The sequence below is a fragment of the Solanum pennellii genome, chromosome 1 (genome assembly GCF_001406875.1).
Source record: "Solanum pennellii chromosome 1, SPENNV200".
Taxonomy (NCBI): domain Eukaryota; kingdom Viridiplantae; phylum Streptophyta; class Magnoliopsida; order Solanales; family Solanaceae; genus Solanum; species Solanum pennellii.
Window position 1 is genome coordinate 87,813,633 of NC_028637.1, and position 27,404 is coordinate 87,841,036.

The following is a 27,404-nucleotide window of genomic DNA, read 5'->3' on the forward strand; positions in this document are numbered from 1 at the left end:
GATTATAGGAAATTACTCCTTTCATTTAAAAAAGAATGACATGCTCTCTTTTTTAGTTTGTTTTTAAAAAAATAACCTCTTTCCCTTTTTTGTAATATTTTACTTTTAATTTTTCATGTAATAATATTTAAAATTACAAAATTATTTCTTACTTTCTTAAACTTCATATCAAATCAAGCTAAACCACTCTTTTTGAAACAGAGCGAAACATAACCCATAAAAGCCAACCCAAGAATTTGTTTAATAGTAAAAATTGTGGTAAAATCAATACACTTTTGTGTTTAATACCCAACGACCTTAATTTGAAATTATTGATTTTGCGCTGGCGGCGGGTTAGGTATGGCTTGATTTGTGGCATCCCCTACATAATCGTTTACCGTTATATTGCCGCACAAACTGAATTCTATTCTCATTTTGCTTTAATTTACTCAACATACAATTTTGATTTTCTATTGAATTTGCTGCATTCGATGCCGTTTTTCAAAGATATAGCAAGGGTTGCCGATGGGTTGTCTTTGGTTGCCAAAGAGACTATCTACCGGCAACGGCGGAGCGAAGGCGGCAATAGCTTGCAATCGTTGATTAAGAATACTCTTCTCTCCGCTACCGATTTAACTGGACTTACCAAAGGCAAAGTTCGACAGATAGATGCAGATTCTGCTGTACGTACTGATTCGAATATAGAAAGTGTTGTTTACTTTACTGATGAAAAACCTAGCACGTCTAGTTCTAGTGAGCCTCAAATTGAATGTCATTTAGAGGTGAAGGAAGTTTCTGAAGCTGAAATTCGTGAGCCTCCAGTTCCGGTTCAGTCTGCTGGGACGACTTATGAAGGTGATGTTCAGATAGATTCGATCTCTTCTGAAAGCAAAGCTGCTGCTGCTGAAGTTGTTGCTCCTGTTACTCCGCAGCTGAAAAGACAGAGGAAGCTACGGGAGAGGAAAGTGCCGACGACTTCTTTCTCTAGAGCGCTTGGGTAAGTCATCCATTACTACTAGCTGTAATTTTCACTGGTTGATTGCCAGGACTGCATCACTGAGCTAATTTTATTTTCACAAGTCTAATTATAAAAAAAAGATTGATTTCATGAATTTTACTGTTGTAAGATATTAGGTTGCTTTATCTTTCACATCCGAGCAAAGGATTGTTTAGCTATACCATTAATTTCCATCGTCATTGCAAGTTTTCTTCTTTTCTGAGTTAGGATTGATTTCCGTTTTACTCTGCAATCTCTTGCCGCTTGTTGTGTTCTTTTAGGTGGAATTTTAAAGATCCCTTAGTTACTTCCTGATACCCCTGGTTAGTTCCCTATGTCAACTACGCTCATCTCCATTAGGGAAGTCAAAGGACATTTGAAAGTAGTTTCCTCTAGTCAATACTTCTTATAGGTCAAGTGAACTGTGAACAATTTCATAGGTCATGTATGCATGCTTGTTAGTAGTTTTCCTTGTGTTGGTGTACTTGGAGGTTTATTTTTGTTGCTCGTTGTCAATTTTATACAATTTTATAAGCTAGAATTGAGGTATTCTATATATAGCAGATTTTTTACACAATTGCATGTATAACTTTTTGTTATAACTGTGGTGTCTAGATCAGCCTGCACATGACTCAACTAATTACACCGGGTACCTGGTACCTCCAACCGTTACTAGGTAATCCTATCTATCAAGGCTTGCACAGACAGGAAGAGATCACTGAGTATTTTTGCATTTGCTGGGATCTGAACCTGAAACACTCATAATTCTCAACTGCGTGTGTAAATTGTCAGAGTCCATGCAAGCCATTTTCTTTGCTTGGAACTAAATCACAGAGAGGCTAAAGATTTTGTTTACTACTATTCCATTAATATTTTAGGCTGCCACATTATTCTATGCTAGATGTTTGGAACAATATATAGCATACACTTAAAAAGATCTCTGCACTCTCTTAGTTGTTCATTCTACTACTAACTTTGGTTTCCTCTTTCCTGTTTGAGCTGGAAACATGAGGTCTCATTCTTAGGTTAAGGCTTTTAGAGATCTTTGGTTCATTGGGTACTTATGCTTGACTTGATATAGCTTTGAAGGGAGGGCCTTAGAGGTTGTACTCTTGTTGGTGCATTATATGCAAGCAAATCAGTGAGTGTCATGCATCTTTATCATATTATGTAATTGAAAGGCTTTCCCTTAAAAGAAGAAACAAGAACTGTGCCTCAATTCCTGGCTCTTAATGGAATGGAAAAATAAGCATCCACAGAGCTAGGCTGAATGATCACTTTCTTGTATATCAAAATTTTCTACAAGCTTGACATTTCAGCCTTTCTTGTTATCCCTATCAATTTTTACTTTAATTAATAATTTGCATGTAAAGAACCAAGATGCACCAGAAGTTGCTAGTATCAAGAACATCACTTTCTCTGTTCACATGACTTGGACTCTTAGCTTGAAGAAAACCTTAATTTTGAAGGTTTGCGGGCCTTGGAGCTGGTCTTGCTTGGGGTACACTTCAAGAATCTGCCAAGAGGCTTGTTTTTGGTGAACCAAATGTTCAAGGCAATCAATCTGCTGTATCCCCCTATCTGTCTGAGAAAAATGCAGAACGTCTGGCTCTTGCATTATGTAGAATGCGTGGAGCAGCTCTAAAATTGGGGCAGATGTTAAGCATCCAAGATGAATCTGTGGTTCCAGCTCCGGTAAATATTTCAAGTCCCAAATATGCCTTGTAGTTATTTTCTCTTGCTTGTACTCCCTCCATGCATTTTGGTTTGTTTATAGTTTAAATGCTGATGCATTATCTCATGAAAAAACTTGAGCGGTAGGGAAGCTTTGAACTCGACTTAGTGCTAGAGGTTTCTTATGACCCTAATTTACATCTAATACACTTCCCATGCTTAGGAATTGATCTTAACTCATATAAACAATTAGAGATCATTGGGTTTGCGCCTATACACATGCGGAGACTGGTTAGGGTCTTAACTTCGAAATTTTTGGGGTGTTACATTTTCACTCCTTTTTCTTTTTCTTTTGGTGCACACATAAAGTTCCTTGTTGTATAGATAATTGGTGGAGTTTGTAGAAAAACATATTTTGTAGATTCTTTGCCTTTCGGTATACTCCATGATGCAGCTGCTTATGGCCATATTAATGAATGAAAATACATTTGCTCGATCAAAATCAAAAACAAAAAAAAAATGGCTGCCTCTTTAGCAACTAACCATGTATCACTTTTACATGGATCTTTAGATTTCCGTATTTGTTCCACGGTCATGGACTGATCTGTTGCTTTTCTCTAATTAGCACTCTGTTGTTTTACTTGTCAGTGTATAGAACTCCACTTTGTTCCTTCCTTTTCAGTCTATACTTTCATTAGAGAGACCCTGAAACACCTAATTACGCTGTAAAATATGAAAAATCCTGCTTTCTGAAAATATTTAACATTTTCTATACAGCAGCAGCTAATACCTAGAACTTGCAATCCATGAGTAGCATCAACTTATATGGAATCATCGTCTTTTCCTCAAGCTTTCAGATAGTGAATTAGTGTTCAGTGTCACTGTCCCAATAAAGAATGCATTGCCACCCACACGTTCATAATCCAAATTATTTTATGTTAAAGCTCAATCTCCGTTTCAGTAAGACCTGGTAGAAGGTTCTAGCTTTGAACATACCGTTTGTTCGCTTGCTTTGTAACTTGTCTGTAGCTATTTTAAATGGGCCAATGTGTTTGTAGTTGTTCTAGTTTCATGTTAATACACAACTGGGTGTTAAAGAATTACAGTTATTGGCTAAAGGAGAGTGTGGCCTATTAGGTGATATTTCATAAAAATGGCATTACGATAAATGTCTTGCACGTCTATCCATTTGGGTTAAAAAGATTTCTGGTTTCTTCCAGATTTGCAAGACACAATAGGAGACAGTATATCAAAGTTATCTTATCAAAAAAACATTTGGAGACAGTATCGATACTTTGTTTTGATTATAATAATCTGAGAGCCTCCTCTTTAGTTTATTAGAATTGCATTAACCTCTCCCACTTTGTTAACTCGTAATCATTGTTTTTTTAATTGTTGAGAAAAATTAGACACAACTGGTAATCAGAGTGGTAAATATGAGAGACAGTTTGCTGTCACTTCAGTTTTCTTTCAAAATGTCCTTTTTCTCTTTTCTTCTTTTTTTTTTTTGGGGGGGGGGGGGTGTTGAGGCAGTGAACATGGTTGAGAGGGAGGATTTTTGCATTAATCTCTCAAGAGTAAAGGAGAGCATATCAAGTTAAAAAAAAAGAGTGAAGGAGAATATATATCCCACAAGTGGGGTTTGGGAAGGTAGAATGTACGTAGATCTTACCACTACCTCGTGGAGGTAGAGAGACTTTTTCTGGAAGACCCTCGGCTCAAGTGCACAAATCCAGGTACATAGAAGACCGAGACAATGCCGAAAACACAGCAAGTAATTATGAAAACATAGCAAGTAACAACATAATAGTGTAATAATCGAAATATCAACACAAACACTACAATAAACTATTATAACGACAATGACAAATACCAACCCCTCTAGGCTAAACAACACTACACTACCTACTACCTTCTACCCTAATATGTGTCCTCCACACCCTCCTATAGGGTCATGTCCTGTCTTATCAAGTTTAAAGTAGTGTGTGACAAAGACCCTTCGTCTTTTTCTTTCTGTTTTACCTACCCTGTGGAAGTGATTTTCTAGTTCTGACAAGGTTGTGGATTTCCACCGATTAATTTTTATCATTTTTGTTTGCTTTTGGTATGAACTCTCTGATGTGCTTGTAGATCTTAGCTGCTTTGGACATTGTCCGTCAAGGTGCAGATGTTATGCCTAGAAGTCAGCTTAATCAAGTATTAAGCAGCGAATTAGGTCATGATTGGTCGTCGAAGTTGAAGAGTTTCGATTATGAGCCGATGGCAGCAGCAAGTATTGGACAGGTGATCTTTCAACTAAATCACCATGTTGTTCTCTTGTTTCTTAGCTTCTCGCTTCTAGCCTGCTTTATACAGCAGATGCTGCTTATTATTATCTTTCTTGTATGAGCTGTCACCATTATGGTCTTAACGTCTTTTTTCCCTCAAAATGTTCTCCATACCATTAATTTTGGGAATTACCGGTAAACTTGTGTTTCTATAGTCTAGGATTATCAACAGTTGAGCAATTTTTCCTTCAATTTTAGTCATTCTTATATTGATTTGTCTAGATAAATGGCTAATAAGTTTTATAATATACTAAATCATATAATCAGTTTTAACTTTGCTTTTAAAATCATAAAAATCATAAAATCCATTTTAAGCAATATCCTTATCTTAGTATTAGAACGGCTTAAAGTACTATTTTTTTAAATAAAACGAAACATCTTAAAGTACTATTTCTACTTTATCTTACTTGATGTAAGTGAAAAGTTTATACATTTGCTTGGAAGTGTTATTCATTATTTAAACTGTTTAGTTACGTAGGTCTGGGCCTAGGTATTTGCAGCTTTAGCCACATGCTTACTACTTCTATCAATGTCCAGGTCCACCGGGCTTTCACAAAGGACGGCATGGAGATTGCTATGAAAATACAGTACCCAGGTGTTGCTGATAGCATTGAGAGTGACATTGAAAATGTGAAACTTCTATTAAGTTACACAAACTTATTACCAGAGAAGCTGTTCCTTGACAATGCTATGAAGGTAACTTATGTGTTTTTTTACATATCATCCCTGCATAAACGTTTTATCCACGGTTCGTATAATTTAAAATAAGGTAAGCTAATGTGACCTATTTAAGTGGTTCTACTAGTCTTAATGAGGTGGACCTTGAAAATGTTTTGAAGGTAAATTTATCTGTTTATCAGTAGAAATTCTGGCATTTGTCGTGTCACCTGCAGCTCTTAGAGTGTAACTTATTTTTTAATTTAGTTGAAAGACGAGGATAGGGTGGAAGTTCAAGAGGGCGGTGAGATCTATATGACTTGTTTGGTTACGAAGTAAATAAATATGGGAATCAAAATTAAAGGGAGATATTACCATTTGATATCAACCCAAGACTAGTCTGAAAATGACGGAGAAGGGAGTGAATAACTTTCATTTCCCTCTACTGTAAGGTAGCTGATGAATGCTCACTTAAGTGAAGTGAAAATCCTCTTCCCTGTTTCCTGACATTATACTGATAATAAGCTTAAGGGTAGGCACTTCTTGTACAATGCTACTTTTTTTTTATGAAGTTGCGCAGTTGAAGTGCAATTTTGTTTTCCAGTTCACATTTGGAAGCAGTACCCTGCAAAGACACTAATTTGATGACAACATGGTTTCATTCTCTTTATACGGCAACTTCTATGAAACATGTGTTTTATTTGTCAACCTCAGGTTGCCAAAGAAGAACTTTCTCGTGAATGCGACTATGAGCTGGAAGCCAAAAATCAAAAAAGATTTGGCATGCTATTATCTGGCACAAAGGGATTTTATGTGCCGGTGGTCATAGATGATTTGTCAAGTAAACGAGTACTGACTTCAGAACTTGTTCCTGGTAACTGCTCTAAACTTTAGGTTACATTACTCTAGCCATTTTCAATGTTTAGAAAATACCTAAAATTAAACACTACAGTTGATTTCCTTTCATCACCTCATGTATTGGCGTCAGGTCCATCAAGATAATTTGGAGTTTATTCGTTATTTATAGTGCTCTGATTATCTTTTCTAGGAATTCCAATTGACAAGGTGACGTTACTGGATCAAGAGACTCGGAACTATGTTGGAAGGAAATTGCTCGAGCTTACTCTGATGGAGTTGTTTGTTTTTCGCTTCATGCAGGTACATTTTCATTACAATACAAACCCAGTGGGTACAATTTCTAGCCTATTAGTACTATATAAGATCCATGGATACAATATCCATTTTGTTCCAACTTGTGTACCATTAAGTGATATAATCATCCCATTCTCCATAAAAAAAGGTTGCTCAGGGAGTAGTCCGGGTAAGTTCTTGTAGGCCATCTACGGGCTCGACATTTTACATATTACTTCCTGGTTTATGATTTCTTCCTGAGCTGTACATTACTTGACAAATATGACCATACCATGTTATGCGAAACAAGGGAGCTGAGAGAGTATCCCGCTGAGCAAGGGGCAAGAACATCATGCATAGGTTCACATTAGCCCCTATCTCAACCCACATGACTCTTATTTCAACTGCAAGCTTTAAAAACACACTGGTAATGGTTTGGGCATGTGAAGAGGAGATGTGTGGATGCTCCAGTAAGGAGGTGTGAGAGACTGAACATAGTAGGATCGAGGAGAGGCAGGTGTAGCCGGAAGAAGTATTAGGAGAGGAGATTAGGTAGGATATGACACATTTTCAACTTACCGAGGACATTACCTTAGATAGGAGGATATGGAGGTGGCGGATAAGCTTAGAAGGTTAGTAGGTAGTTGAGAGTTGTTCTTATTACTAGCCTATTCATGTCTTTGGCTGGCTGGGAGTTTAGAGCTCCGTGTCGCTCGTAGTATTTGCATATTCATGTAGTCTTTGGTTTAGGGTTTCTCGTTATCATTTGTGGTTTACTGTGTTAGTTGACTGCACCCTGTTGTTATTGTTACGGTTCCTTACACATATGCTTCACATTACTTCACTAGTAGCTGTCATGTTTTTCTTTTAATTACTGCTTTGAGTTGCTTGAGCCGAGGGTCTTTCGGGAACACGGAGAGGTAGTGTTAAGGTCTACGTACACTCTACCCATTACGCTGGGTTTGTTGGGTTTGTTGTTATTATCTCAATGATCTCTGAAATTGTGGTCATCTTATGCTCACTGTTGCAACATTTTACTTAGTTCTTTCGAAATACTAGGTTTTAGCTTAACATGATTCAAGTATTGGTTGGGAACATATGGAAGTGAATAACCAGAATAGGTGAGGAAGTCTTAATACGGTGTATCCCTGCCTAAAATCTAAGCTGCCAGTGAAGGAGAAAATGGAGCTTTCAGAGAATTTTTTTATGAAAAGCAAGCACCAACATTGCTGGTTGTCCATAATTACCAGTTGGAAGAGGAGCTGGACAAATGATGACGTTGCATCAGAAAAACCTATCCAGGTATGCAAGAAGGAGACTGAACTTCCTCTGTTACCTTGGTGTGGGGCGGGGATGACATGCAAGGTCCACAGAGGATACAGATAGTTATTTTTTATTTTTTTTAAATTAATATAAGTATCTGTATTCTCTGTGGACCTTGCATGTCATCCCCTCCCCACACCAAGGTAAAGAAAGGTAAAGAATTAATGTCTTGAGCCAGGCAAGCAAATAGGAGCTGATCTTGAAGGGGTAGCAAGGAAAGCCTTTGCAATCTTTGTGAAGATTGATAAGGAAAGGGCAGAAAGGAGGAGATGCATAGAAGACACATTCACAGATAGTGCTAACAAAAGGGTTCTGGGGAACTTAAGAAGCTGTTTTTTGATGTTGACTGATAATATCGAAGAAACGAACTAGGGCAGGCACCACATGATAGACGACACATGAAAGTCAGTTTGGTCTGTTGGATCGTTCATGGGTTAAACAGTGACAAATGGAGAGCTTACCTTTGCTGCGTACAACTTGTGAGAGAAGCAAATAGAGAAGTGAGACATGACAATCTACAGGGGAATCTGGGACATTAAATGGGCAAATTTTGCATGTTTTAATAACTACGATTCGCGGAAGTAACAAGAATTGAAAAAGGAAAGCAAGTAAAGATAGAAATTGAATCTAAAATAGGCAATAATTGAACATATATACAATTACCTCCTATAATAATGATTCCAATAAGCACCTAATCTATAGAACGTGACACATTGAATCTAAGTTAGGCAACAATTGAAGGAATGACTTCAAACACCATTTATCTTGGAAGAAGTAAAGGAAGCATTGAGAAGCTATGATAGTGACGACACTCCAGGCCTCATAATACAATGGCCTTTTACCTGGAGTACTGGTAATCGCAAAGGAGTATATTCTGAATACTTTTAGTTGCCAACATGAGAGAGTTGGAAAAAGCTTCATATTACTCTTGTACCAAAGAGAAAAGATGCCAAGGAGCTAAAAGATGATGAGCCTATAAGTTGGTAAGAGACATATGTAGTAAAACCTCACTAAATTAATATAGGTGGGACCATGAAATATTATTATTTTGTAGAGGTATTATTTAATCTTTACATTAATAAATCTAAGTCTGCTTTGAGATTTAATGAAGGTTAATTTTGATTATATCAAAATCATTGTATCTTACTAATTTATTGTGTCATTTATTGAATTCACGTAAAAAAAGGAAAAAAAATTTACACATAAAGTACAATGAATACATCAATGTTGATGAAGTTGAAAATGATACAATACATGTGGACCAGTTACGCGTAAGGAAGCACTTATTGCATTTAGAACTCTTTACAATTTTATGGTGCAGTTTGAAAAGACCACCGGAACATTTGAATGCAATAAGAAAAGTTAGAGATGAGCTTTAATTACGTTTAAATTTCAACAAAAAATAAAACATAATAGAATCATATTTCACTAAATTGTCTAAGATATATTTGTACTTTTAAAGAATTATTAATTTATGATATTAATGAGACCATATATTTATATAGGTTTCTTCTGAAAATATATTTCTTATCGAAATGAGTGATTTTTTCCACTGACCCACGTCGGGACCGGAGGAAAATATTATCTTAGAGAGATTATTAATTTATCGAGTTTTTACTTACCTTCTAGAAATACAATTCCACTATAAGTATTTTCTTTGGAGGAACAACTCATACTACTTTGCATTTGGAAGACTTCGTAAGTGTAAGTTTACTTATTAAGAATCATGTTTTTCATCATAAATGTAACATTGTAGGTTCAAAATTTGGAACGGTAAGTGTTACTATATGATTCTATGATACTAGTATCTTCTTTTTGTCATCAGGATGGGTTAATGAAAGAGTCTTTGTTGATAATCTACGTGGTGGTATGGGAATATGGAAACTACACCCAAGAGCAAATTTGCATATGTTTTAATTGTTGATTAAACAAATTTGCATATATCTATTAAATGTATAATCTCTATCACATCAGAAAAGAAGAAACAGAGGAAAAGGAAAAAACTACAAGTATAAGAATCATGAATAAAGCTTCCCTCGTCTCTCCCCCTAACGTTGACTTGTTTGAAGCAGACCGATCCTAACTGGAGCAATTTCCTCTATGATGAGTCTGAAAAAGTAATCAATCTCATTGACTTTGGAGCAGCTCGTGACTACCCCAAAAGTTTTGTGGATGATTATCTTAGAATGGTAAGATGTCTTTGCTTACTTGAATTGCTGTGGAATTTATTTTCATCTATTTTACAAGTTACAGTTTACTTCACTGGACAGCTCAAGGGAAAGCTTAAAATAATTATATGGTTCAGCCAAATGACTAGTGATATATCTTTACCCCACTTTGGAACTATCGGATCTACATAAAAATTGGTGCTCAAGTCGTAGTGGTCTTATCTCTGATCTCAACTATTGTTTATTAGCGTCCAAAGGTTGCATTTTTTTTGCTAAGTTTTTAAAAGATAATATATGAAGCATAATATTCTTTTACTGTCATAAGCTACCAGTACCTTTCTCTAGTAAAAGCATTACCATCTCTCACAAACTACAAATTTAAGAGCCACTTCGACTTTAGCTTTAGCTTGTAATACTTGGTTGACACCGAGTCTTTAGACCTAGATGAGCACACTCTTGTATTCCATTATTCTTTACTCTTAGATACTGATCTATCACCAAAACCAGGTTTTTGCTTGCGCAAACAATGACCGGGAAGCAATAATAAAGTTGTCTCAGAGGCTTGGTTTCCTCACAGGAGAAGAATCTGAAATAATGATGGAGACACATGTTCAGGCAGGTTTCGTTGTGGGGTTGCCATTCTCAAAGCCTGGAGGGTATGATTTTCGAGCTAACAATATTACTCAAAGCATTTCAAATCTTGGGGCTACGATGTTGAGGCACAGGCTGACACCGCCACCTGAGGAGGCTTACAGTCTTCACCGTAAGCTTTCTGGAGCTTTCCTTGCTTGCATAAAGCTGGGGGCTGTGGTTCCATGCAGGGAGATCTTACTTGAAGTATACGAAAAATATGAGTTTGGCGAACATGATAATGAAAGATTGGCTAGCGGATCAGAGTAATGAGGAGATCCATCTTCCACATTGTTAAACTGTCCATCGGGTTCAAGGATGAGGCAGAAAGTCCTTAAGAACGAGAGAGTCGACTAAAACCCAGTGGTATGTGCTGCTCTATTTGCTGTTCCATTGGCTATGCCTCCATTCAGTGCAGCCTATGTTCAAATCAAGTCATGAATGACATATTAATTTATGGTCCTTTTAGCACAATTTGCTGAAGTTCCATTGCTTTTCAGTAACTGAGAAAATCATTTTTGATACAATTTGGAATGGGGAATGAAGGTATACAAATTTGAGGTTTATGTAATTGTTATAGGAAAATTTAAGAGAAATAAATCTGAAAAATGTACTGTGCACTTTTAGGCATTTTTTGTCTTCAATAAAAGCGGTATTAGTTGAATTACCTCAAATGGAATGGTTTAACTTTAAGTCATCAAAATGCAGCCTAAAATTGGCTTTAATTATATGTATATCAAAAATATGTTCCCTAATGAACACCTATTAAGAAAAACTTTTAAGGATATAATTTAAACTATATTTTTTATTACTGTCCTTTTCTGAAATTATAAATATAACTTTGTTAGTAGTATAATTTATTTTTAGAAAATATAAAACTTCATGAATGGAAAAGGCAAATATAGAAAAATATTTAATTTGAATTTTTAAATAATTTAATTATTTTGAACAACAAATAAAGCTCCACAAATTCACTTAATATGAAGTATTTATTAATGTAAAAAAATAATGCAAGCATATATAGTCGCTTATTTTAGATGATGAAAAGCATATGATTTGCAAAATCTAGCAAAATTAATGGACTACTACAATGACAAGTTTGGATCTAATTGTAGGTATTAAATTATGGGGAAAATAACATGTTTTTGCATTGACTATCCCTTTTTAGGTGGTCTTAAATTTGTCTTCTAAATGAGTGATTTTAAATTTTTACCCTTATTCCCCATTTAATGAAAAATTGTGGACTAAAATAGTCTTAATTATGACCTAATTAATTTTGCTAGGCTAATGTGTTCTTAGTTCTTACTACTGTGATGAATTTATTTTTGGGATATTAAGCAAATACCTTATAAAAACAATAATTACAAATATATATTCTTTTATATTTATACCCTCTAAATAATTACACTATACAAGCCTTCAATTAATTTTGTTTAACTTAGACTAATCAGTATCATATACTGTATTGGCATCATTAAGATTTCTTGCTTAAAAATTACTCATTAGTAATGATATTATAATAGTATCAGTTCAATGAAATTATCAGTATGTGATACTGATTTAGTATCAGTTAACCAAAAATTATCAGACTATAATATTATAGTATCAGACTATAATATTATTTTTTTTTTTAAAGAATGAATATATCTTGAATTATTTTGGATTGGAATATGAACATGTACCTTTTTAAGTTTTATGGCTCATTTATGTAAAAAAAATTTTATTTTATTTTAATTTCTTACTCGATATTTGAAGCCCAAATTATAATTTGACTAAATTTAAAATAAACACTTATAAAGAAATTGAGTCAACTTTTACATTTTATGTCGAGTTTTAATTACAATAATTGCATATATTCCCATACATCATAGATACCCAAATTTGGAGTATTAACCAAGAATTGTCATAGAATGTTCACACCAGAAAGTTTAAATATTTAGCCATAACTTAGATGAATTTCCTCTTTTATTTTACGCTTAAGAGCCATAACTTAGATGAATTTCCTCTTTTATTTTACGCTAGACATTTATTATGAATATGCTTTTAATTTATTGTATTTCATGACAATTAATACCATAAACATGTCTAGTTAAAATCATTATATTCATAGCTACACATATAATATTTTCACTATAAAATCAGGAGGTAGTTCATGTCATTTTTCTCCATTCACTAAAGTTATTTTGTGAAGGTGTGCATCATTTCAACCCACAATTCCTAATTTGTGTGTGCTTTTATAATGTTCCTTTTTTTCAATATAATAAAGTTTAATTAAATCTTTGTGGTGTTTTATCAGGACAAAAAAATTCATTTGAAAATGAGTTCATTTCTAGGTGATAGCGATACTGTTCAAGGTAAACTAATCTAATCAACACTTTTCTTTAAATCAATATAAGCTTTATTTATTTAATATAAAATTCTTTTGAGTTTGTGGAATAAATGTCATGATTCTCTTCATTGTGTTGAATTTAATTTTGTTTATTTATTATAATCTTGTGAACTAGTTATGTTTTTCTTTTTAATAACTCATATATCTGATATTTTATGATTCTAAGAATTTACGATTTTTTGATGGAATTATTTGTTGTTCGGTGGTTGCTAGGTGAATGAAAATATTAAAATATACAAAATCTAAAACTTAGATCCGAAAAAATAAAACCAGTATAAATTCTAAATCTTATATCGATGAAAAAGAATTATCAGAGAGAAATGAACAAATTCCACTGGATTGCTTTGTCTAACCCTTTGGATTTGGGAAAATAATACCCCTTTTTAGTGGTTTATATTTCCATATTCAAAAGGAGAAAGCAAGTATTGTTTTTCAAATACAAATCTCAAAAACTTAGGTAAAATTACGCAAAATTAATTTATTCTACGTACGTAAAAGTAATGAAAACATATTTATTGCGCGTTACTCCACAAACCACGATTTATTTAACTTAAAGAATCCTCCATAATAATCACATATTGGTGAGAAATAAGAGTATATATATAACATAAAATAAAAAGAGCTCGATAGGTATTTTACTTTCATTTTCATATGATATATAATAGAGAAATCTCTATAAAATATCTTAAATTAGCTCTAACTAATTTGTAGAATTTATGAACTTCTCTTTTAGCCGAAGATTGTTATGTTTCACTTTCTTGAAATTGTTCAAGTTTTAACATTTTATACAAATTTTCGCTAAACAATTTTAGATATCGGACATAAGAGGCCACAAAATAAAACAGTCAAATTAATTTATGTAATTGTGTTTTCCACTTCACATTTGATCATAAACATGTAGTTCTAAAGAGCATAAATAAAAAATATTATAACTTTACATTTTAAAAAACAAATAAATGGTTTAATTAATTCCTAATAAGAAATGTTGTGATAATCTCTTACAAAATTTTGATCTTTTTTTAATTATGTTGATTATTAGATTCCACTAAAAATTCTGAAGGAGGTGATTCATCGAAAACTCATGGGTTGACAAAGGTTGGTGACAATATTGTAAGTATATTGGAGTATTTAATTAGATATTATGACTTGAGCTTTTGGTAATTAATGTAGACTTAATGGGAAACTTTCATATATAGCCACTTAAAAATAATTAATTACTCTTCATAGCTATAGTTTGATAATTACAATTTGTAGCTACATGTTATATGGAGGAGAGAGGCGAGCGAGACTGGGAGAGAGAGGAGAGAGGGGAGAGAGAGGGGGAAAAGAGTGGGAGAAAAGTGAATTGTATATGTATATTGGTTAGGTAATTGTATATTATACATATGTATTTGCATATATAGCTAGAGAGATTGAGAGAGGGAGGAGAGAGGCAAGCAAGACTGGGAGAGAGAGGAGAGAGGCGAGCGAGAATGAGAGAGGGGGAGAGAGGCGAGCGAGAGAGGGCAGAGAGTGGGAGAGAGGTGAATTTATATGTATATAATTGTATATAACTATATATTATACATTTACATTTGTATAAATGGCAAGCGGGATTGGGAGAGGGAGGAGAGAGGCGAGCGAGATTGAGAGGAAGGAGAGAGGCGAGCGAGAGAGGGCAGTGAGTGGGAGAGACGCCAATCGTATATGTATATAGGTTAAAAAATTATATATTATACATATTTATTTGTATATCCTGGCGAATTATACATATACAAACATGACTAATTATACAAACTCGACGTCAGCCCACGTAATTAATGTATAATGTTAGTCGTGAGTGATAATTATAGCAAATTATAACTATGATGAGTAATTAAATAGGATAAATTTGCTTAGCCGCGTAATTTTCCAATATTATGTGCTAGTTAAGTGAATGAAAGAATTATATATGAGTTTGACGGTATTAATAAAGGAGTCCTTTAGTTTACAAAGAAGTTTTAACCAAACTAAGCCATTATATAAAACAATTTACCAAAGTAATATATTTTTCTAAAATTTTACAAAACTAGTATAAACGTAGTTCACAGTAACGTTTTAGGATATATTTCTTTTTAAAAAAACTAACAGCATTAGGTTGATATACGTTACTGAAAGTAACGTTTTACTCCTAAAACGTTATTTTCAGTAACGTTTTACTCCTAAAACGTTACTATGAGTAACATTTTAGGAGTAAAACGTTACTGTGAGTAACGTATATCAATCTGACGCCATCAACTTTTAAAAAATAAAATATATCCTAAAACGTTACTGTGGAATACGTTTATACTAGTTTTGTAAAATTTTAGAAAAACATATTATTTTGGTGAATGACTTTATATAATGGCTTAGTTTGGTTAAAACCTCGTTTACAAATAGCTAAGAATATATTATATTCATTTTGATAGTTATCTCTCCCATTCGTTGAATTAAGCCAAAAATTTGATGACTTGAAAGACGTTACAAGTCATTCAATCAAGACTCCGCAGCCAATTGGTTCACCAACATGGTATAAATTGTGCTTTCAATATATATATATATATATATATATATATATATATATATATAAAATCATAGCTAACATTTTTTTTCTTTGTTAATTATAGAAATGATGAAGAAAAGAAAATATCTTCACCAACTTCAGTTAAAGGTGCAGAAATATTCAGACAATGTGTAGTTAGCCCAAAAAATACACATATAAGGCCTCTAATGATAAGAGCTGTGAAAGATGTAATTATGAAGAAAAGGAGGAACAGTACAAAAAGATCATCAAGGAAGAAACTTGCTCCATGAATGTCTTATTGGATTGCTTAATAGAGATTTTCGTCAGTGAATTATTTCACACAGACATAAAGTTTGAGTCAAAATTACTGACAAGCTCAACGTCATACCTTTAAGTGCAGATCCACCTCTACATAGGATCATGTCGTTTTTACTACGTTTCTGTCAAACTTTAGTATCTATATATATCGTTATCTAAAAGTTCTTTTGCATATATAATACTCAATATATTTGTCTTACTTTATTTTTTTTAGTGATCAATCTCAAAAATGCTGAAATTGCTTTCAGTGTACTTTACTCTCAACTTTATAATAAGTATATATACATGTTATTACAATGTTATTGTCGAAATTTGTTAACATACCAATCATCTTTTTCCTAACACGTAACGAGGCCGGTCTTTCATGGAACAATATCTAAATGTTTCAATAACTTCTATATTCCTTTCTAATTAATATGGATCTATCACCCATATATGATATGACTAGTATAAAATAAAATACTTATTTTGAAAATCGAAAAAGTCAATATATATAAGGTGTATTAATTGGAAACGCTTTGTATAGTCTAATTATATTGTTTATTAAAGATGCTCTAATAAGAATTTCCTAACATTGAGTTATTGCTGTTCCAATACTAATACTCTTTTCGCTTTAATTTACTTGTCCAATTTTTGACTTGACATAATTTTTAAGAAGGTTAAAAAGACTTTGAAATCTTGTGGTGTTAAATTAAGATCGTTTTGCTTATTTGGAGTTGCATATAAAGGTTAAGGACTCGCTTGTTTAAAGTCGAGGACATAATAAGTGATTTCCAAGATTTCCCAAATATCTTTAGAGGTATTTAAGCCGATTGCAAGAGTTAAAGTTTCTTCATAAAGGGAGAGAATTAGAAGACTTAAAATTACTTAGTATTGTTGAACTAAGTAGTAATAAAGGTGGGATAATTGGTTAAGGTGAATCTCGTCCCTCAAGTTTGATAGTTGATCAAGATCACAAACTTAATGCATCAATATAACCTTGAAGGTTTTTCCTCGTAAAAGTAATAGTTATTGTATCTTCGATAATATATAATTTGTAGAAGAAATCTTAAGAGAAAAAATGATGAACATGTTGAAGAGAAGTTGATGAAGGTGAAGGTTATATGTACATGCTTGTGGTAGTAGAAGAGATAGAAGAGGTAGATATATGTTTTTATACCATATTGACACAATTATATCGAATAAGACTAGGTGAAATATAAATTTTTTAGGTTTGTATTCAGCTGTTACACCATAATATATTACATTGACCGGTGAGTATTGGAGTTGTACACGATATTTAAAAAATGTATATAAGAAATAGCTCAGAAGTAGTAGTCTATATCAAACACTCTATCATCATAAAAGATCGATGAACGCTTAAGAGGATGTTATTAAATAATAATAATTCAAAAGGGCTAAGAGTCCAAACATGTTCACATATTTTTTGTGGTGCTATTGGGGTGGGGTGGGGTGGGGGTGAGGGAACGTTGTCCGCGCTTGATAATAATATCGTGTTTAATTTTTTTTTCTATAAACTGTGGCATCACAAATTCAGTATATATATATATTTTAAAAAAAAATTAGTCAACTTTTATTTTATCGTTAAATTTTAATTATAAGAATTTGATATAATTTTTATATCATAGATATCTAAATGTTCTATTGTAGGTTCACACCATAAAGTCATAACTAGAAATATTATAATTAATTTATCATATTTATCATGCAACCTTTTTGGCTTGTTACAATTAATGTTTGGAGGAGATCATTTTATATTTTTAATTTAGGACATTTATTAATATTGCTACCTTTTTATTGTATTTTATTAACAATTAATTAAAACTATAAGTAAAAAATCATGGAAATTATTGTAATCTCTAGTTGACTCATATTATTCTTTATAAAATTTGTGAATCTATAACATATTTTACTTTTTTCCATTTCAGACTTTCTCGTGAAAGGTATAAGTATTTTAATATATATACTAGGTGAAGATACATTAAGCAATTTCCAAAGTTATCCAAACATTTTTAGAGATATTTAGACCGACTACAAGAATTAAAAATTTTTCATGAAGGAAGAAAACTATAGAAGACTCAAAATTAATTAATCTTGTTGAACCCAAGTAATAAAGGCGGGATAATTGGTTGTGGTGAATATCGTCCCTCAAGTTTGGTGGTTGATGAGGTCACAAACTTGATTACATAATATTAATTTACTTTACGTAAAATTAATAGCCAAAGATTGTCATGTTTCTACTTCATTTATTTTTGTGTCTCTTTCTCCAAATTGTTCAAGTTTGAACATTTTATATAAATTCTTGCTAAGCAAATTTTAGATATCGGACATAATAGGCCACAAAATAAAACAACCAATTAATTTATGAAATTGTGTTTTCAACTTACCATTTGATCATAAATATGTAGTTCTAGAGAGCATAAATAAAAAATATTATTACCTTACATTTTAAAACCAAATAAATAATTTAATGAATTTCTAATAAAAAATTTAATATCAGTCATTATCTAAAAGTACTTTCACATATATAATACTCAATATGTTTGTCTTACTTTATTCTTTTTATCGATTTAATCTCAAAAATGCTTTCACTTCTCAAATTGCTTTCAGTGTGCTTTACTCTCCAAAAGAGCTTTTAATTCTCGGAGAAAGAAGATTGTAGTGTATTAATTGGAAATCAAAAAAGTCAATATATATAATAAGATGTATTAAATGAAAATCGAAAATAGTTTTCTATAGTCTAATTATATTGTTTATTGAAGATGTTCTAATAAGAAACTCCTAACATTAAACGGTTGCTATTCTAATACTAATAATCTTTTCGTTTTAATTTATTTGTTCAATTTTTAATCTTACATACTGTTTTATAAGGTTGAAAAAACTTTTAAATATTTTGGTCTTAAACTGAGATCGCTTTGCTTAAGATTTTGAAGTTGTATACGAAGGTTAAGGACTCTCCTGTTTGAAGATGAAGACACATTAAGCGACTTCCAAATATCACTAGAGATATTTAGGCCAATTACAAAAGTTAAAGTTTCTTCATAAAGCCGTGAAGGTTTTTAGAAATAATAACAATTGTATCTTCGATAATATATAATTTGTGGTAGAAATCTTAAAAGGGAAAATAAGTGTTGAACATGTTGAAGAGAAGTGGATGATGGTGATGGTTATGTGTACATGTTTATGATAGTAGGGAGGGTTGTAGAAAGAGATAAAAAGAGGCAATATATGTTTTTATATCATATTGACACAAGTAACTCAATTAAGATCATAGAAAATTTATTTAGGCTTGTATTCAGTTGCAACACCACAATATATTACATTAATCGGCGAATCTCGAAATTATACACAAAATTTTAAAGGGAAAAGGGTCTGATATACCCCTCAACTTTGTCATTTAGAGCTGATATACCCCTTGTTATGAAAGTGGCTCATATATACCCTTAATTGTAAACAAATGACTCACATATACCCTTTTCCTCTAATGGAAATGAAAAAAAAATAATTTTAATCTAAATTTTTATTTTTTTTTTCTAAAAAATATAACCCCTTATGAGTAAATTCAATCCTCGTCAAACATATTTTTTTTTGACTTTTTATTGTTTCAATGACTAATTTATAATTATTATTTTGATAATTAAATTTATTTATGTTTCACTAATATTCTTGTAAAACTTATTGTAGATGACCAAATTTTTTCTTCGAATACGAAATTAAATTACAAAACACACAAAAAAAATAATTTAAATTTTTTTTCTTTAAACTAAGGAATGAAAGACAAAAACAAAATAAGAATAAGAAACTCAAATAATTATAATAAAAGTCAAAAATAATTTATGTATAAAAAAAATTAAAATATACCTTGAACTTTGATAGAAGAATCATATATACCCCTAAATAATTTTTAAAAAAAAATTAGAAGTAATAAATATAAATTTAAAATTAATTTTTTAACTTCCGTAAAATGAAGGGTATATGTGAGCCATTTTGTAATGGCAGGGGTATATGTGAGCCGTTTGTATAACGGTAAGGGCATATATGAGCTACTTTTATAACGAGGGGTATATCAGCTCCTAATGATAAAGTTGAGGGGTATATCAGACCCTTTATTCGGAAATTATAGTGTATATCAAACACTCTATCACCACAAGAGATCGATGAATGCTTGTATGGATGGTTCTTTAAATAATAATTCAAAATTGCTAAGAGTCCAAACATGTTCAAATCTTTTTTATGGTGCTATTGGGGTGGTGGGTGGGTGGGGTTGGGGCGCTTGGTAAAAATATAATATTTAGTTTTTTTCAATAAATTGTGGCATCATAAATTAAGTATATATATTTAAAAAAAATTATTCAACTTTTATTTTTTGATCAAATTTTAATTATAAGAATTTGATATATTTTTTATATCATGGATATCCAAATGTTCTATTGTAGGTTCACACCATAATGTCATAACTAGAAATATTATAATTAATTTATCATGTTTATCATACAACCATTTTGGTTTGTTACAATTAATGTCTAGATGAGATCATTTTATATTTTTATTTTAGGACATTTATTAATATTGTCACTTTTTTTTATTGTATTTTATTAACAATTAATTAAAACTATAAGTAAAATATGATGGAAATTATGGTCTTACTATTCTTCATAAAATTTGTGAAGGAAGAACCTCTTTTCACTTTTTTCTATTTGAGATTTTCTTGTGAAAGGTATGGGTGTTTTCATGGATATATATACACACACATCTGTGTATACAGATTTTTTTTCTTAAACTTATCAAGATTCATTAATATTTTTTTTAAATCTTTTATCAGGCTAACAAAATTCATTCAGAAAATGAATTTATCCATGGGTGAAAGCAACAATATTCAAGGTAAATTCATCAACACTAGCTTTTTCAAATTATTATATGCTTCAATTTTTTTATCATAAAACTATTATAATTTATGAAACTAATGTTATGATTTCATTATGTGTTGTTGTATTCAAGTTTATTTATTTCATTTTTGAAATTATCTAAGTTTTTTTTAAAAAAAAAAAAATAGATGTCTAATAAAATTTGGTTAACCAAGTGAGATTGTTGTTCCAAGGGTTTACAATTTCTTGATGGATATTATAATGAGTCTTCTTTCCCTTTTAAATGAAATGAATATTTAAATCTTACTTGTCAACCAAAAGTTATTGTATAAAAATAAGTATTCAACTCCTTTGAAAATAACACATTTTCACTTTTTAAATGATAAGGAACCATTGATCCTAAATCCAAAAACTCATTGTATAGAAATAAGAAAATTTTGTTTAATTATCCTAATATTTTCATATAAAAAAATACATTTTAAAATTAGAAAATAAGATGCTTTTACAAAAAATTAATCACCATATTAACATTCAAAGTTATTGCTTTTTATTTTTAGAATAATCATCAATAGAATAATTTAAAAAATAACTTAACCTAGTTGTTAAGAATAATCCGAAAACAAAATAAATATTTTTTCCTAAGAATAATGTGAAAATGAAATAAATGTATTGCACAAAATTGACTAGTTAAAGAAAATTTAACACTAGCAACAAGTTTTAAGTCATTCAAAAAAGTTTAATGTACAATTCAAACTAATAGTAATCAAGTATATTTAGACGTTCTCATAAAATATAATTATTCTTTTTTTGTTTTTTATTGAATTTTTATGATCAAAAGGTTTATTACGAGTAAATAAGTTATTCATATTTGATATTTACAATGAATTTAATGGAGTGCTAATTTTTCAAACTCACAAGACTAAAGGGTAAATCAATATTCTTTAAATAAAAAATAACATAAAATACTAAAATAAGTACTGATTTTAAACCCACAAAATTAAGGAGATTAAATAAAATCAGTATACTTTATACAAAAAAGTAACATAAAATTTTATTTTTTTTGTCACAGTAAATTTTTTAGCATAAAAATCCTTAGAATGGTCGTATATATTGATCAAAAACTAAAATCACAAAAATATAAAATAGAAGGAGCTCCATATATATTTTTCTTTCATTTTTGTATATGCAGTCTTATTATTGCGATTTTTGTTCATCTTATATATCCTGATAGTCCCTATAAGACTATATATAATTGTCATTGTATCGACTTTTTATTTTTGAGAAAATGGTGATTCAATATAGATTCTACATCTTGAAACCAAATCAATTTTTGGCGTTGCTTTATGATAACGAAACCAGCCAGCAAAAAGCATTAACGCTGCAAAGACCAATGCCCCAACTGTTGTACAATATAGTTGTAATTCACTAGTTATTTCAAATGCTCGTCAGAGCTGAAAAAAATCAGAAATTATTTATATTCTTCGAAATCCCCACCTACGTCACTATTTAAAATTTCTTGACCTACTATTGGCCAAACCACCTGGGCACTAGGCCCAATGTGAATTGGATCACTTAGTCACACTTCATCATTAGAAAACAAGCACCGTCGAAATATTTGATCAATATCCACCTCCCCCCTCCCCTTTTGTACTATATAATTAGATGCATTGACAATGACATGATGAGTTTGATAATCTAAAATTGATTAAAATATATTCAAATTTGTTGTATTTAGGAAATTACTATGGTCAAGACTTCTTAGGTGTTTCTATTTTGGAACCACATAATTTTTAATTTTTTTACAAATTCTTAACAAAAAATCTTAGAATGTGAAAAATATAAGCCTAACAATAAAACAATCATTTAATTTGTGTAATTGCTAATTCATTAGGTTTCACTCCATATATCCCCATTTTAAAAAGATAGTATTAAAGAGCATAGAAAACGGGATTATCATTTAATATTCTAAAACATCATATAATTAAATAGTTTAATGTATTTTTAATAAGAAATATTTTGATTTTCTGCAATTTTATGTTAACTCATTATTTTTTCAACTTTTATTGTAATGATTTCTAGATTTGATAATCATATCTGACGATTTGGATGGAAATAATTCATCAAAATCTCATGGTTTAACAAGTGTTGCTGATAATGAGGTTTGTCTATTGGCGTGTTTAGTTATTTATTATCACTTGAGATATTAATATTAGAATAGTCTCATCTTAAAAAATATGCCTACAAAGTAATTACATAATTGATCAAGTGAATGGAAAGGATCTACTTTGTGTTTTGAGTGTTTATATTAGGAGCCTTAACTATAGTTTGCTAAGAGCTATATAATGTGATATTTTTTCTTATAGACATTGATCCGTGGATCCGTCGAGTTTAATCAAGAAGTTGATCAAGAAATCACAAGTCATTCAACCAAGACTCTACAACTTGTAGAATCACACCAACTTGCATCAACGTCCAGGTAATTGTGTCTTACATGTCTAAAAATAATTAAGTTCAATTTACTGTTACAATTTGATTTATTATTTTTGTTGTTGGTGATTATATTTTGGTACTTTAAATTATTATAGGACAATTCGATTAAAAGATGAATCTACACGAGCACTAGCAAGAGAACCTATGATACGAGGAAGCAATGCAGTCGTCCCTAGAAGACCTTATAGATCCCAAAGAATGAGAGCAATCAACGACTATGAGGTTATGAAAGAAAAGAGGAAGAGAACAACAAAGACGTCTGCGTTGCCTAAAAAGAAGAAATCTGCTCCATGAGTGTCTTGATTAATTCCCTAGATCAGAGAGCTATAGTTATATCATATACTCTTAATTTAATTTTTAAAGAAATTGTTGCCAATTTTATTTGTTTTGACAAATAATTATTTCTATATCTCAACTTTCATCCATATATATTTTATGTAACTTAAAAAATCATGACAAAGCTATCATCTATTTCTCAATACCCCTCCTTTACCAACTTTTACACTAGAAGAATAACACTACTATGTCAAATATATAATAAACAAAAATACATGTTATTAGGCTTTTGTCGAGATATATTCACATGCAAATCATTTTTTCCATAATGCATAATGATTGGTCGACCTTTCATAGAATAATAATATATAAAGCTTCAATAACTTCTAAATTTGTTTATTAATATTTATCCCTATATATATGACCACGACCAGTATATGGAATAAAGTACTTATTGTAATTAAATCAACCTTGTAATGTCCAATTTTGAGGTAGATATTCATTTCGACCCTGATGGAAAAAAAAACTTATAGTTCTAACATTTTGCATGCACATTTATGAAGTATATGAAAACTCAACCTATACTTCAAATCTCCTAACATTTCATTCATGCTATTCCAATAGTGATTCATGTTTTTTCTATTTTAATCTATTTGTCTAGTTTTTGACTTAGACACTAAATTTAAAAATATTTTAAAAAATAAAATATTTAGATCTTGTGATTTTAAACTAAAATCATCTTCTTTAAAATTCTGAAGATGAATGTAAGGTCAAGGACTCGATTGTTTGAAGGTGAGGATACATTAAGCAATTTCCAAAGTTATCCAAACATCTTTAGAGATATTTAGACCAACTACAAAAATTAAAGTTTTTTCATAAAGGGAGAAAACTAGAAGACTCAAAATTAGTTAGTCTTGTTGAACTCAAGTAGTAAAGGTGGAATAATTGGTTGCAGTGAATCTCACCCCTCGAGTTTGGTGGTTCATGAAAGGTTACAAACTTGATTACATAAAATTAATTTACTCTACGTAAAAATAATGAAAACATATTTAGATGTGTCACTCCACAAATGAAAATTTATTTAAACCCAAAGAATACTCTATAACAATCATATATTGGTGAGAACTAAGAGTATATAGTGTTGTTTATCTTGTATTCTTAAGATACTTAAGACAAAATTTTGAAGAACTTGGTAAGAAACAATAAGGTTTAAAGAGTATTTTCAAAGCTAGAAAAATTTAAATTAGTAGAGAAAATAGAATAAAAAACATATTAGAAAAAATATACAAAATATTTTTTTCAAAGAAGGAAAATCGAGTCCACTTGAATGCACAATGTCCCCTTAAGGAAATTATTCCTCTCAAGTACCCGAGGTTAAGAGAATATATCATCCCAACATAGAATGATATTACTCACTGTTGTATCAGTACCTAATTAAAATTACAGTGTCAGCGAACCACTCAACGACAGTAAAGTACACTTAGAATACCAAATTTAGTAGTAGTAGTAGAAGTCAAGATGTGACGACCCAAGAATGGACGTGATGACACTCATCTTTTCCCACCAAGACTAGTCAGCGTAAAACTCAATTATCCCAATATAAGTGCGGAAAATAACCTATAAATAAGAGTCTCATACTTTATATTATTGCGGAAATTCATAATCACTTAAATATATCCCAAAAACCTGGTTGTCACGCGTACAAGCCTCTAAAGTATCAAAAGAAAAAAATAAGTCTCATATGACATTGTTCTTAGAGTAGTACAAGATCATAAATAGGAGTAAGAAGGTCCGTTGAGATGACAAACAGCTACCTCATAAATCTCCAAGAAGCCTCGAAAAAAGAAGAGAATATATTACAAAGGTCTGGGCTAGTAACCTACAAAAAAAATTGTAGAAGCTAGTGGTAATTACCGAACCACACGGTACTCAGCAAGTAAACCTCTAAACACAAGCTAAGGAAATGGGATACGGGGATAACTACCACCTTACAACTACAACCTGCATAAAAATCAGCCCAACCTAACAGTTCATAATTTACAAGGACATGTCTCAACAACAACATTCTAACAATCACATATACTCAACAACAAGCTCAATATTCATCAATCAAAGTTCCACAACTACAACCTGCAAAAACCAGCTCAACCTAACAATTCATAATTCATATAGCACATAACTCAACGACAACACTCTACCAATTACATATTCTCAACAACAACCTCAATATTCATCAATCAAAGTACCACAGAAAGACACTCACAAGATCATCAAAACATAATATCAACTTCAGTAATGATCAATGTGTGGAATGCAATGCAGTGCATTGTCAAGTATAATGATGCATGTCTGGCCTAGTGATACACACTCGCTGACTCTCAGCCTGGGACCCATAGGGGACGTATTTGCCCATGCATCCATCACGGCGTACGATACAATTCTCGATAATAGTAACCATCGACACGCGATACGTCCCTCCAAATATAGTATCCATCGCGGCGCGCGATACGTCCCTCGAAATGGTATATCCTCTTTAATTTCTTGTTTTTTCTTAATTCACATAACACTTGTTACAATCATGTCTCAGAATAATGCAAATGACATGTTTACATAAATAATGAGGAGATGACCATTTTCATAATAATGCACAATTCACAACAACACAATCTTTCAACAAGCCCTTCAAACTATTTCCAACATATCACATACCAACAATTAATCACATTACCTTTTAAAACTGTAACATATCGCAACTAGAAAGAACTAGAAAAGAGTTTAACATTACTTATTTTTGGAAAGAATAAGAAAATCTGAAAATTTTAAGTTAAAAAGTAAGATTTTGGTCAACTTCAAATGATCATAACTCCTACCTTAGGATGAGTAAGGTATAGTTCCAGATATGGTGGTCAAGACCTTTGAATAATTTTTTCAACGCCGCCAATTTTGCGCAATTCCGAGTTCAGATGAGTGAGTTATATCTTTCGAAAGTTGGGTTGTTGGACTAAGGAAAGTCCAATCCGGATTTAGGAAGGGAAAAGTTGTATTTTCCTTAGCTAATTAAATTATTTCCTTTAAATTAATTAATTGGGATAAAGCCAGACCTTTTTTCAGTTTAGAAAAAAATTGAATTCACGCTAGGGCTTGGAGAAGAGAGAAAAGAAGAGAAAAGATGAGAGAAAACAAGAATCGCCAAGAATGCTCAAACTTTGCGCGTGGAATTCGACAGGGGTGATCCCTAAAAAGATATGTGAGATGACATAGTGTTGGGTTAGTTCACCCACACGCCAATTTTGTTTCAATTTAGCGAATTTAAGTTGTTTGAATGTTAAGAAAGTGAGTTCTTGAAGAGCATTAGTTGAAGTTTTTTTTTATGGTTTGATTCATGTTTTCGGTTGTAATTTTGGGTTGAATCTATTGTATAGTAATAATACTAATGATCCTAAGTGTTTGGATAAAGAACTATGAAAGTTTAGAGAGTTTAGAGATGAAAAACGAAGGAGAAAAGTCAAAAACACTTGGGTAATGGTGTTGGGGGCGTCGCGCCTCTCAAATCACCCACAAACCAATATATGTCCGTAGGGCCTTGGGGCGCCGCGCCAGCTAGAGCGCCCCAGTCTGCTCTCTGTAAGATGAGGTTTGGCACACACCCCCCCCCCCCC

General features: G+C 31.7%; 1 protein-coding gene across 1 annotated transcript; it reads left to right on the forward strand.

The window, feature by feature from the left end:
- The first annotated feature begins 276 nt into the window (after window positions 1–276).
- LOC107008543 (protein ABC transporter 1, mitochondrial) lies at window positions 277–11,560 on the forward strand. Its single transcript, XM_015207629.2, has 8 exons — window positions 277–976; window positions 2,446–2,671; window positions 4,781–4,933; window positions 5,515–5,673; window positions 6,349–6,508; window positions 6,683–6,792; window positions 10,161–10,277; window positions 10,764–11,560. The coding sequence occupies exons 1-8, from the start codon at window positions 471–473 to the stop codon at window positions 11,154–11,156; spliced, it is 1,824 nt and encodes a 607-aa protein (XP_015063115.1). The 5' UTR covers window positions 277–470; the 3' UTR covers window positions 11,157–11,560.
- The last annotated feature ends 15,844 nt before the right edge of the window (window positions 11,561–27,404 follow it).

Coding starts and splice junctions, on each gene's coding strand:
- LOC107008543 (XM_015207629.2), top strand. CDS start 471: ATGCCGTTTTTCAAAGATATAGCAAGGGTTGCCGATGGGTTGTCTTTG. Junction 4,934..5,514: donor CAGCAGCAAGTATTGGACAG/GTGATCTTTCAA, acceptor ATCAATGTCCAG/GTCCACCGGGCTTTCACAAA. Junction 5,674..6,348: donor TCCTTGACAATGCTATGAAG/GTAACTTATGTG, acceptor TGTCAACCTCAG/GTTGCCAAAGAAGAACTTTC.